This window comes from Puntigrus tetrazona, chromosome 10 (assembly GCF_018831695.1).
Source record: "Puntigrus tetrazona isolate hp1 chromosome 10, ASM1883169v1, whole genome shotgun sequence".
Lineage (NCBI taxonomy): Eukaryota > Metazoa > Chordata > Actinopteri > Cypriniformes > Cyprinidae > Puntigrus > Puntigrus tetrazona.
In genome coordinates, this window is record NC_056708.1 from 15,980,718 (window position 1) to 15,994,421 (window position 13,704).

Genomic DNA, 13,704 nt, shown 5'->3' on the forward strand with positions numbered 1-13,704 from the left:
TGGGAACGATCTTGTCTTTTCTATATTTAACTTACAAATCTGTCATTAAACTAGGCATACCGGATCTACCATCAAAGCAGGGGAAGGGAGAGAGAAAACATCAAAGATATAGTTACCCGAAGATTTGGTGAAATGTAGAACTAATGGATCCCCTGCAGTGAATGGGTGCCGTCAGAATGAGAGTCCAAACAGTTGCTAAAACTATCAAAACAATCTTTAAAGAAATCCACTTGCCTTCAGTGCATCAATTAATATGTTGCGAAGCAAAAAGCTGCATGTTTGTAATAAAACTTTGAGCCTTAATCCATCACTTCTGGCAGAAATAATACATAAGAGTCCTTGATCCAGAATAACACTTCTTCTTCATCCTTTCACATCAAAGTCAACTGAGATATTTGTTTAGACCTGTTTAGGACTGTTTTCATTTATAAACAGTGCTTTAACTTCTCTACTGCTTCAGGCAAGGCAAATTTTTAAGCAAGATGGCTTTGATTGGTGTGGATTATTGTGATATTTTCATTCTGACGGCACCCATTTACTGCAGAGAATCCATTGAAGTGTGCTAAATAATATTCATAAATCAGCATCTTAAATTGCCTGAGGGTGAGCAAATTTAAGCATTTTTTCATTTTTGGGTGATCTATTGTTTTTTTTTTCATTTTTATTAAAAGACTGTAAAAAGGGATGTTCAACCGAGGGAAAACAAAGACAGGATTTGATTTTGTCCGTTAGGAAATGATTGAATCAAACTAAATGGGACTCTATATGAGAGTCTGCTCATCAAGTCTGAGATTACATGCAGCTTAAAATAGCCGAGGGTAGAGGTTAAAACAGCCTGACCTCAGTAAACCAAAAACACGATTTAATGGGACAGCAAGCATACTGAGAAAAAAGATGAACTCTTTCAGCATGTCATAGCGTACCGCTGGTCAAAACAGCTTTTTAGGGTGATGAGTTTCATTCACACTCATTTGGATAAATTGACAGCAAAGGAAAATCTGCCCTTGAAGGCAGATCCAAAAAAAATCCGTATTTTTGCCATCATTTACTCACTTTCATGTTGCTTCAAACCTGAACAAAAGACTTGCAAGTTTCGAACCACACAGGGGTGAATAAATGATGACAGGTTTACGCTTCTACAGAGAAAAAAACACCACATGCTCTATACAAAAATCACAACAAATGAATTTGTTTTGATGGTCTTTCCATGCAAGCTGAGCGCATGACACATAATGAAGCCTGTGTGGCATTCAGAGCGCATACAATAAAGGACATTCATTTTGTTCTCCACCGTAATGTGATCATTTCCCATAGCAACATGCAAAAGGCAGATCAGTGAATATCATTAACAAGATTTCAGCATCAACAGAGATGTTTTCGGAAGCTTTTTAGAGACCTTTAATCGGATTCTGAACTGTGACAACGAGCTTACGAAGGGAGAAGGGAGGAAAGCGGACGGCAAGCGGGATGCTCGTCGTGAGGAAAGGAATTATGTTGTGAAATAGTCGGAATAGCGAAGAGCTGCGGTCACTAAAAAGCAAAACGGATGGGTGTTTTGTGAGGAGGGGAGACAAAAAGGGCATTTTATACACACCTTCTTACAACAGAGCTGACGCCACAGATTTAGCATCCACAATGATTTATCACTTTTTGACAATTTTCTGCTACATAACAGCAAAGCAAATTAACAAGCAGAGAAGAGACATCTGCTGTTGCCAGGCAAACACTTTTTGGGACAGCAGGGTGGTAATTGGCTCGAGCATGTGGAAACGAATCGAGACCTGATCAAATAAATCTAAATAAAAGCCAAAGTCATATTTATTCAATAGCAACGACAAATGTCAATTGATTTTTGCTGCACATATTTAATTTAAATTGCATAATTAATCCCCAGACTCATCATCATCCTGCACAGTCTATCAGTCTGTCTGCCTTTCCTTAGCAAAATAAAACAGTAAGGCTATACTGTACATATTATGCAAAATGCAAGGCATTTTAATCCACAGACCCGGCGTACAGTAGCACTGGAGGGTAAGAATGGCGTATATTATGGAAATACCTTTATTCCACCAAACACAGAGAAAAATATCTGCTTGACTTCTTCTGGGAACATGGTATACACGTATTGCCTTTTATATACATTCAAATCACATTCATTTGTAGAAGCTAATGAAAAATTCCAAAACTTAATCTGCTGGCCAAAAGAAAAGAAAAAAACAGCCAGGCAACCTCGTAGACCAAAACATATTACTGCGTCAGATGGGAAATAATAAGTGCAAAATGAGACCAGAGGATTTTAATAGTCAATTTAGCTCCCGAGTGCCATATACACAACTCTCAGATAATCAAATAGAAAATGTGCATCTGTGCTGAATGGGCGTGCTATTAATTTAAAATTCACTCGTGTGAGTAGAAGCTTGTCCCTTGCATATTCTGATAATGCACAGACCAATATGAGATTTAATTCAGCCCCGCACTACTGCCGCTCGCCGATGACGTCGGATGCCACATTATGTTTTCCCCTCAAGCCACGTTCTGATATACAAACCGTCCACAGACAAAGATGTGCGAAAGAGCATTTCTCCGAATATCACACGTGTGCAGCGCACTTTTCAAGTGTTTTGTTTATCTCTTCATTACCAGCATGCTCCGCAGCAGTGGGAAAATTACGGTTCAAAAGGACGAGCCGGAAACCTCGGTTCAGAGAAGATGCTCCGTGTAGATCATTAAGATGGTTGACCAAAAACACAATCTCATTAATACATAGCGGACCAAAAAAAACAAACAAACAATCATAGCACTGAAAAAAAATCAACTTGTAACAAATCAAGTCTCTGAAGCCAAGCAATGGAAAAGCCACTAAACGGTGGTGTACGTTAGTTTCAATTTTTTTTATAAGTCATTATTATTCATCAGAAGCAGGTGTTTGCCTGACAGGTGCTTGTTATTGGCATCCAAAAGAGCTGTTTTGATCCTCAGGCCACTAAAGCTCATCGTTTAGCCTAAAACTAGCAAACAAAAGTAAGAGAAAATGAATGCAAGCTTATGAGTCTGCCTTATTATGTTGACCTCTGGGCTTGTATCAAATTAGCATTTTTCCAATTTTGCTGCGTTTGGATGGCGGTGTTTTATGTCACCGTTCACTAATTGGTGCTTCTCCGTCTCAAAGGAATAGCTCAACCCATTCACCCACCCTAGCGTCGTTCCAAACGTTTTATTTTCACGTGAAAGTACACAAAGAGGCTAGTCCCTTGGCGCTCTTTCCATATCGATCACCATCAATCAGCCTTAGACGGCTTCATGCGAAACTTAATCGACTGCAGCTCCATGACGTAACACTGAAAAGCTGCCCACAAACGCGGTTTTTTTTAACGGCTCTGCTGCTGATGCCAAGTAACTAGCTAACGTTTTCAATGAGAAAACAACTAGCGATAAACAATTTCTGATTAAAGACATTTCCTCATACGGACAGCAGACAGATACCACATAGTCCTACGAATTATTATTACCTTACGTTTTAATGGTCTGTTATTAATTTTCGTCTGAGGGTGAGGTTCGCGTCGCGCGACCGTTAACTCGGAGTCACGTTACTTTCAGGTATTTATGATGCATAAATCCACAATTTATTAAGTCATTTTGTAGACATGCGGTCCAACATAGACCCTTACAGTCCAATATATTGCTTGAATGAGACTTGGCGATCTAGCCACCCTATTTTGTAAACTTTTTTAACGCGATAGATAGTATAATTTCATTAGCTTGGTTTGACCTTCTTTGAGGGGGTTCGTGTCTTAATGAGACCCCCCTCACAAGAATCCCGTTAGAACTGTTTTCACTGAGTCTGGGTGAGTGAGAGTTGTGAAACACTTGTTGGCAGGGTTGGCAGCACGTTCAGTCTCTGGCTGATTTATGTGGTTAGCTTTGTTGGAGCTGGAACGCTCCGCGTCAGACGCGCGCAGACGCACCGTTTGGAGCCACGGCGCACCGCTCCGGAGAAAAGGCGCATTCACACACTACTCAAGCAGGAGTATCTCTTTCTTTTAGGTAATGCAATATTTTATATTCTAAAGCAATACCCCAGAGCTGGTAGTTTTACTGTACATTCGTATTTCTACAACTTAGTCAAAGGATATGACATGCGTTTAGAGAGTTGGGCATTTAGGCTAGCCTGCAGGCTGTCTAGGGTGAAGAAAGCTAAGCATCCGTTTAATTTGGCAGCTTTTGCGTACCTTTTTTTTTTATTATTGCGGTTTCTTTACTATCAGGAAAAAAAATGCAAAACGCTGGAGCGGTGCTCTTTAAAACATACAGCTGCACGTATGCACGTTTAAATTACTTGCATGTATTTTTTCTAGGTATAATATACCATTTAGAGGTAATTCAGGTACAAATATGTACCATTTACTTTTGTGCTGAGAGGTCATTTATGAAGCTCAAAGGATGTAACCCCAAGACAGGAAGCTTTACTTCTGAATGGAGAATAACTGACCATTATCATTATAGTAATCTGCTCGTCCAGAGGTAATTAACACTTATGTTTAAAGAATGAATGGATTTATTTACGGTACTGCGTACAAAGAACATAGTTATCCTGTCTGGAACTATTTCTTTTTCAGACCATATAGAATGGCATGACCTTTATTCTGATGCATAGTCTATATTTAGTCCAGAGACATTTATCTGCTGTCCCCAGGAGCGGATTATATGTGACATGCCTTAATGAATATAATTAGAGTTTTTAGAGAGTTTTTTTAAATTTATTTTAATGAACTGAAGTGCATGTAATGTATGCATTTTTAAAGTACAGATATCCAGTACCTCTCAGTTAAAAAGGTCGTAAACATGCATGCAAAGTATATGGAAAGAATAAGAGCGTTCTACTGCTGGAAACACTTTCTAAATAAATTCACTGTCAACTGCTCATCAATATTTTATTATTTGTTAAGCAGCCAAAGATACAGAATTCAGTAGCTTCTATTAGGGAATCCCAAATTTCATTAGAGACTTCTATACTTATTTCATACATCCTACCATGCAGTGTAAGACGATTCACGCAATGAATGGCATTTAAATTTCTTTTTGCATTTGCACAAATGATAACTTTCGTTTGATATGGCAAACTTTCACTCAGCAAGACCAGAAAAATACAGCCTAATGCCAGTTCGTGTATTGGCCCAAATTTCGTGAAATCTTTCATTTAAGCAGCGTTTAGGCTTTGACATCCATGATTATTGATCGACAGTGAAAGCACAAAGGCTCTTTGTAAAAATTAATAACTGCAGACAAAGACGTTTTAAAATGACTGTGAGCTTGGAAAAAGTGGACAAAAGAGCTACATTTTCTGAAGCGGCTTTCATACAGGTACATTAAAGCATTTCAATTCACAGCTGAGCGGTAATGCAACAATTTAAGCTTAAGAAGCTACCACTGAACAACCGTTAGTCTGAATATCACGCATCAGCCAGCCATGACGTGTGTTTTGGTCCGGCAGAGGGAGACAGGAGCGCTGCGATCAAAGGATGGAGGGCTCCGGCTGGCCAGGTGGTGCAGAGCCTCCTGGAAGCCAGGTGTACGAGGTGACGGTGGTCCAAAACGCCACAGCCCCTCACAACTATCCCTTTGCAGACGTCGCTCTGCTGCAGACCTTCAAGCCGCTTATCATCCCCTGTTACGTTCTTGTGGTGCTGGTGGGCGTCTTTGGCAACTACCTTCTGATCTACGTCATCTGCCGCTCGAGGAAGATGCACAACGTCACCAACTTCTTCATCGGCAACCTGGCCTTCTCGGACATGCTGATGTGCGTGACCTGCGTCCCCTTCACGCTGGCCTACGCCTTCAGCCCTCACGGGTGGACGTTCGGCCGCTTCATGTGCTACCTGGTGTTCCTGATCCAGCCCGTCACTGTATACGTGTCTGTTTTCACTCTCACGGCTATCGCGGTCGACAGGTGAGTGCAAGCACCTGATCTTCGAATTATCACGCTAATGGCTGATGCTGTCGCGAGACGCAGATATCAAAGCAAAGCGTGGTTTAAGTGGGTCGGATCACTTGAGATGAAAGGTTCGGCTGTGCACCGAATGATGATGCTTTTGAAAAGGTTTTCTTTTTTTTTTATGCTGAAGGACTTTGGAGAAAAGTAGAGCTTTGGCTTAAAAGTGAAGACTAGAGTTTGAGAGGAGGGTCACTATTCATGCTGGTTTCAGCAATTGCTTTGATGTTTGTTGATAAAAATGTGGTTTATTTTTGCTTTCTATTCTTCAAAAAAATCGGTTATCAGTGTCACATTTCATAGGCAGAAATAATTATTTTTATTGTACAAAAAAATAAGCTTTTTTGATTTTCTTATTACCAAAATGCAATGTATTTTTATTGTAATTGTCAAAAATAAATAATAATACAATAATGATATTACAATAATATGGATTTTTAAAATATTGTTACTTTTTTGCATTGGATTCATTAATGTTGGTAAAAACACTACATTACTGCATTTTTACTATAGTAAAAATACAACTATATCAGTTGTGATACTTAACATGGTTTTAATATAAATGAGTAAATAATGGAAATTATTATGTATTATTAGAAACTATATAAAATAGAAACTATTGTTTCTGAAGTTAAATATTTTAATAGAAATATTGAAAATGATTTCTACATTATTATATTATAATTTTGAATGAAAAAACTGCAATGTAGTAAAATGTCTAGATTACAGTAATAAGTATATATATATATATATATATATATATATATATATATATATATAATTGTAAATAAAAATAGGCTTAATTTTATTTCTACAAAACATAACAATACAAAACATAATTTTTATTATTAATTTGGGGTAATATATATATATAACCTTATTTATGTAGCGCTTTATACAATACAGATTGTGTCAAAGCAGCTTTACAGTGTTAAACGGGAAAAAGGTGTGTTGATAATGCGAGAGATCGTAACATCTGTGTGTGCTGTAACAGGTACTACGCTACAGTGCACCCTTTGAAGAAGCGAATCTCAATGGTGGCCTGCGCTTATGTGCTGTCTGGGATCTGGCTGCTGTCGTGCGTGCTGGTCGCTCCCGCTGTGGCCCACACCTATCATGTGGAGTTCAGAGATGAAGGCCTGACCATCTGCGAGGAGTTCTGGTTGGGCCAGGAGACCCAGAGACTGGTGTACGCCTACAGCACGCTGCTGCTGACCTACATCCTGCCTTTATCCGCAGTCTGCGTCTCTTACCTCTGCATCTCCGTCAAACTGCGCAACTGCGTGGCCCCCGGACACCGAACGCGCGACCAGGCCGAGGCTCAGCGGGCGCGCAAGAGGAAGATCTTCAGGCTGGTGTCTCTGGTGGTGGCGGCATTCGGAGTCTGCTGGCTGCCCATCCACGTGTTCAATGTCCTGCGCGACATCGACATCCGCCTCATCAACAAGCGCCATTTCCTGCTGATCCAGCTGCTGTGTCACCTGTGCGCCATGAGCTCGTCCTGCTGCAACCCGTTCCTGTACGCCTGGCTCCACGACCGTTTCCGCGCAGAGCTGCGCAAGATGTTCACCTGCCACCGGCGCATCGGCATCCCGGCAAACCACTGCGCCACGGCCAGCGTCGTGCTGTGATGCTCAAAAACACAAACAGTGCTATTTAAGATCGACAAGTGGCCCGATATAAGTAGCATCTGGGTCCAAGCAGACAGAATAGACGGAAACACTTGAGCAACTGAAGGACTGCAAATGCTAACTCGAATGATTCATTATGAGTCATTTATTGAAATGATTCATCGTTATTTATTGAAATAAAATGGATGATTATAACCTTCATGTTGGGCTTTTCTCAGAGCGCACAAAGAATCAGATGAGGTTACGCGAAGTGGCACTTTGCTCCTTACAATGTGATGCTTTGTGAGTAAAACAGGATATTTGATGTGAAATAAAAAGGACGGGAGGCAATTTTATCCATTAGTGACTGAATGGATGGTTGAGATGTTGAAGAGAAGACCATGTTTTACTGAAAGTTTGCAAAGAAATTAGAGGAGAAATGTTTTCTTTGGTATGGCGCAGGATGAATCCAGAAACTAAAACAGAAGTAAATGGGTCAGTTTTGCTTTCATGTTGACTACATTAATGCCTCTTTTTTTAGCCATTTATTTTTCCATTAGCAATTTCCCGCTTATGAATCATGAATCAAGAGGATTTTGTGATCATTGAGCACACTAGAGGTTTATGAATGTGCAGTGCAATGTGTGAGCACACACACGATAATAAAAAAAGAGTCTTATTTAACTCGAAGAACAGCTTCTACAAGTTATTGCATGCTATTTGTAAAAAGAAATCACTTTTAACAGTTACGGTTACAGTTGGTGTTTTTTTATTGAATGTACGCAGTTCTGTTCAAAAGCTTGGAGTTGGTATGATTTTTATAATTTTCTTTTGCAGCAAAAATACGAACATTTAATACAATTTAAAATTTCAGCAGCCGTTAGCTACTCCAGCCTTCAGAGTCACATGATCCTTCAGAAATCATTCAAATATGCTGATTTGCTGCTCGAACATTTATTATCATCGGTGTTGTTCTGCGTAATATTTTGTGCAAACAGTAAATGTTCAGGATTCTGCGTACAAAGTCAAGAGATTTGAAATAAAAAAATATTTTATAAATGTATTTGCTGTCACTTGATTCATTCAATGCATCCTTATGGAACAAGTTTGTTTATTTCTTTCAAATAAATAAATAATCTTACTAACTCCAATCTTTTAAGCAGCGGTGTATTTCAAACCAGATGGTGTAGATCACCATGTCCTTTTGAAGTAAATGCCGGTTAAATTAATATTGCTGTCTAACTCAATGACATTCAAATATTAAAGTGTACAGTACCTTGTGTAAACGCTTCAGACATCAGGATGCGAGGCGTCGACTGACTTCCTGTCGCCAGAAGGGCTTTTCGTTCAAAGCAGCAATTGATCTTAAAAACCAACAGCTCTCCTGAAGGACCACACAAATAAAACAACATAATGAGAACAGGCACTTTAAATCAGCGTGACCGCCAGAGTCGAGATCACACACACCTGTCACCAGACATTTTAATCGGTCTGCATTTCAGCCTCAGGTGAACGGTGCGGAGCGTTCGGAGTCTGGGAAATGAACGATACATCTAGAAGGACAATATGAAAACGGTAAATCAATTTGTGTTGGACGTAGAGATTTTAGAAAGCAGCGATTTACGCAGAAAGCACAAGCATAAATCAACGTGAAATTACAGGCTTCTGCAAAATTATAACTTGCTGAATATTACCTAACTAGATGTTGTTGAGTAAAAAAAAAAACTTTACCTAGTACATTTACGAAATATGATATTTATAATTACCAATACGTATCAACTTTAATGCAAAAATAATTAGTTTTTAAATGACAAAAAGTGTTCAACTTGTATACTTAAGTTTATGAATTATTATTTTTAAGAGAGTTGGTCGGAGGAAGACAGAAATCCTGTCTTTGCTGCAGTTTGTCTAGTCATTAAGGGACTTCTTCACCTTAGAAATGGTTTTCAAAAATGGTTTTACTGTATTCCATTCAGCACTAGCACTAATGAAATAAAACGGCATTACAACATAAAACAAAAACTGACCAGTTCAACCAATGCATTTATTAACAATGAACGGTGCAATCCATGAAATAAATCAATGAAACAAACAAACAAACAAAAAACCCAGCAGCAGTTAAATTATATGTAAACACTATGACACAATTACGCCTCCTTCAGCTGCTTCCGAACCTTTCGATAGATTTCTATTTCATCCTGAGAGCGAATGTATGATTCTATTTCACTGTCTGATATGTCTTCATCTCCGGTGACTTCCGGCTGTGGCGCGTCGACCCTCCGTCGCTTACGACTCGTCACGCAGGGCGGTAAAAACAAGTGCCTCTTACTCCAATGGTCCGGTGGCAGTTGATAATCCGTGTCTTCTTCATCAGGAGGATTCTCACATTCGGCCTGACCGGGAACCACGAGCTCAGGAGTCTGTGAGGAAGGTAAATCAGAGCGCTTCGTATCGGATGGCTCACGTTCTGTCGTTCGTGAGGTCTGGGTCTCGTTTTGCTGTTGTAGTTCGTAGTTCCTAACAGCCCTCACGAGCAACGCCCTGCGGTTCTTCAGGATGTCGTCCACCAGCTTGACCACGGTGCTGGGCTCCACCTCGCCGCCCCTCAGCCACGGCAGCTCTCGGCCCAGTTTGCACAGCACGTCCCTCAGCTCTTTCAGCCGCTTCACAACCGAATCTCTGCTCCTGTGCCACAACTGTTCAGGCGCTTGTCCGATCTTGCAGAACTTAATGAAGGTGTATTTCATGCGGACCTGCAAACAAATATGTCTTCTATATTATAAGGTACATTTCATGTCCATTGATAAAAACAGTTTTTAGTGTTGGGCAACGATTAGTTTTTGTACATAATGTGTGTGTGTTATATATTAAATAATAATAAAAAACAAAAATTATAATAAAAAAATAAAATAATAATATATATATATATATATATATATATATATATATATATATATATATATATATATATATACACACACACACACAAATGCGTGTATACAGTAATAAAAATAGGAAATATGTTCTTTATATTAAATATTTTTTATTTTAATTTTAACTATACGCATATACATCTAAACATTTAAACTCATTGAAATATTTTAGAAATATATACTGTACAGGTTCATCTCAATAAATAAGAATGTTATGGAAAATTTATTTCAGTAATTGAACTTAAATTGTGCAACTTGTGCATTAAATAAATTCAATGCACACAGACTGAAGTAGTTTAAGTATTTTCTTTTAATTGTGTAATATACACACACACAACCAATGTATGATTAATTACATCCATTTTGTTTAAATAATATGTGCATATATATATATATATATATATATATATATATATATATATATATATATATATATATATATATATATATATATATATATATATATATATATATATATATATATATATATATATTTATTAATATTAGACAAACAAACACACAAAATGAATATACAGTACACATACATATTATAATATATTAATATATTATTACAAATATAAATACATATATGCACACACACAATTATCTCACCTCTGTAATACATCTATAGGATGTCAAATAATCATCCATAAAAATGTCTTTAAGGTGCTTCTGATTTGGAATGTGCATAAAACTGACATCTTACAGACGTCTGTAAGATGTGTGTGAACATAAGAGGCTTTCCAGATTAATCTTTAACAGACATCCTGCAGATATATGAGTGCTGTATGGACCACAAATATGTCACGTTCAGTGCTGATCACTTAATGACACATTGATGAGAATATTCTGTCTCTCACCGTGGGATTCAGTGACTGCCAGGCCAGATACACCGCTGCAGTGAGGACGGGCAAAGGCTGGCGGCCCGTCACTATCCAGACATCAGCGGCTAGCTCAATCAAAGCAGACGTCCTGTCCACCAGCCGTTGGGGAGGCTCAGCAAACACCTCTTCCACCTGTTGAGGACCCAGCTTGAAGCTACAAAAACATAGAGAGTCGGCTGTGACCATTACATCAACTACAAAATTGCGCATGTCATAGAAAGGGTTAGGCATACTCATAGCAGAAGCTTTCCAGCATGTCCATGATGCTGACAGCGCCGATCTCAATGTTCAGAGCCTTTGTAAACTCTTGGTAAACAGCGCCCAACGTGGTATTTTCCACTCCCAACAGGTAACAAATGGTTCCCATGGCAATAGGCCAGTTCCACTGGCGACAGATGGCGAGAACGCAACAGCCTCCCAAGATCTCTTTCTTGGTTAAGGTCACATTGATGAAGTTCGGGTGGTTGTAAGCACGCCCGAAGAGACTCACTACTTCCGACTCCATGTCGCTGGATATTCGGAGGATACGGCACAGAGCACGGACACGAGAGTAGCCTGCAAGAGGACAACATTTAATATGGACAAGATTTCACACTTTTACTGTCCAGACAAACTGACTAAACCATGATTCTCAAGTTTCTATGACATACCAGTGTTACTACTGGATTTTTGGTAACAGAATTTACCATTTTCTTGTATATTGTTATGGAAAAAATAAATAAATAAATAATAATAATAATAATAATATATATATATATATATATATATATATATATATATATATATATATATATATATATATATATATGTGTGTTTATTTTTAATTTTTTTGCAAAACAAGTAAAACCTAAGTGAAAAGAAAATTTTACATGCATCTGATTAAAACATCTAACTGCATTTTGATGCAAATGATTCTGATTCTGTGCATGTAAACGGTGATTAATAAGATAAAGAGTATCAACAAGGTAATGCCAGTGAGACGAGAATCTCGTGGACAAATCAAAACAAATGAACGACTTCACACAGAAGAAAAATAACAAGTTTGTTTTTATATTTATAACATGAAGCGTAGTTAAGCATGACACGATCAAGATATAAATAATTTTTGTATGATATATCGCGACAATAATACAGTGACTAAAATACCAGAAATATTTGTTTCCACAACCTGCCAGCAAGCTCCACACATTTACAAAGTTTTGAGGACACTTTGAACTTACCGGCAATTAGATTTCTACATGGTTGCTTGGTCGTCTCTGTGGAGGCATGATAGGGCACGGCTGGACAAAACAGAAGAAACAGGTGTCAGCCTGAATTAAAAGCAGTTACCAGTCAAGTGTGCCACGCTGCCTTACCTCTGCCCTGGGTCTCTTCGCTCAGTGTGGAGGTCAGATGTCCCTCAGAGACCACTGACCCACAGTCCACACACACCCACTGTCTCTGAGAGTACAGGTCGTCCTCCACCACATTAGACGAGCCACACTCGGGGCAGCTGCTCGGCATCCCTGACAAACACAGCAAATACTGGACGCCATCACACTATTAAAATAGGATGCATTACAGAGAACCTAAAAGCATTAAGAAGGGGCTAATTTAACAAGGCTAACATATCAAAACAAACGGGCAATGTGTATTACTGAAATATTTGGGGATCTTACTGGTGGCGGTTAATCCTGAAACGTATTACTTTAATGCACGATCAAAACGAACCGTTTCTGTCCCACACAAACAGGTGAAAGCGGCTTCTCTCGACTCTTTTTGCGAAAAGCGCACTTTTGTTTTTAATGCCGCCGCGCAGACGTTATTGGCTCGGGCGGAAACAAGGCCGGCAGTAATCGAGTTCCTACAATACAAACGTAATGATATAAAAAATCGTACAAACAAAATCAATTATTCAAATTTCGCTGTAAACGAATGATAATGATGTTATTATTCAGGTCGAGTAAGCTCAGTGTAATAGCTGTTCAGTTTAATTACTTAAGAACAAAATTAGTTAATTATGAACAAGGGAATTGTGCATTTTTCTCTTCACAGAGACTAAAATATTACACTTGAACAAACACTTCAGGGTCACAATTATTTGAACAATTACACCTTCCTGAGCCATTAATGTGGCAATATCTGTTTTTAATTAATTAAGAAGAATTCAAAGCACTAAGAGATTCAAACCATTTAATACAATAATGTATTCATAACTATCAAATATGTGATGTTAATTACGTATAAAAGTGGTCCACTGGCGTCGTGTCCCTGTTGTTCCTGTTTAACAAAAATGACTTATTTTGAAA

At 38.6% G+C, this 13,704-nt stretch overlaps 2 protein-coding genes across 7 annotated transcripts; one reads left to right on the forward strand and one right to left on the reverse strand.

Annotated features, from left to right (window-relative positions):
- Window positions 1-3,526: 3,526 nt before the first annotated feature.
- On the forward strand, window positions 3,527-7,621 carry prlhr2b (prolactin releasing hormone receptor 2b). 2 transcript variants are annotated; one of them, XM_043251114.1, is made up of 3 exons: window positions 3,527-4,044; window positions 5,492-5,947; window positions 6,984-7,621. In XM_043251114.1, the coding sequence occupies exons 2-3, from the start codon at window positions 5,520-5,522 to the stop codon at window positions 7,618-7,620; spliced, it is 1,065 nt and encodes a 354-aa protein (XP_043107049.1). In that variant the 5' UTR covers window positions 3,527-4,044; window positions 5,492-5,519; the 3' UTR covers window position 7,621. The 2 variants fall into 2 exon arrangements, with proteins under 2 accessions (XP_043107049.1, XP_043107048.1); XM_043251113.1 differs by lacking the exon at window positions 3,527-4,044 and having other exon boundaries at window positions 4,061-5,947.
- Window positions 7,622-8,875: 1,254 nt separating this feature from the next.
- brf2 (BRF2 RNA polymerase III transcription initiation factor subunit) lies at window positions 8,876-13,255 on the reverse strand. Of its 5 annotated transcripts, none has more exons than XM_043251108.1 (8): window positions 13,075-13,255; window positions 12,772-12,955; window positions 12,637-12,696; window positions 11,650-11,971; window positions 11,393-11,570; window positions 9,774-10,352; window positions 9,067-9,152; window positions 8,876-8,983 (listed from the first exon to the last, which is right to left on the reverse strand). In XM_043251108.1, exons 2-8 carry the CDS (start codon window positions 12,917-12,919, stop codon window positions 8,965-8,967), a joined length of 1,392 nt encoding a protein of 463 aa, XP_043107043.1. In that variant the 5' UTR covers window positions 12,920-12,955; window positions 13,075-13,255; the 3' UTR covers window positions 8,876-8,964. The 5 variants fall into 5 exon arrangements, with proteins under 5 accessions (XP_043107043.1, XP_043107044.1, XP_043107042.1 ...); XM_043251109.1 differs by having other exon boundaries at window positions 12,772-12,984; XM_043251107.1 differs by having other exon boundaries at window positions 12,772-12,921; window positions 13,075-13,254.
- Between the last annotated feature and the right edge of the window lie 449 nt (window positions 13,256-13,704).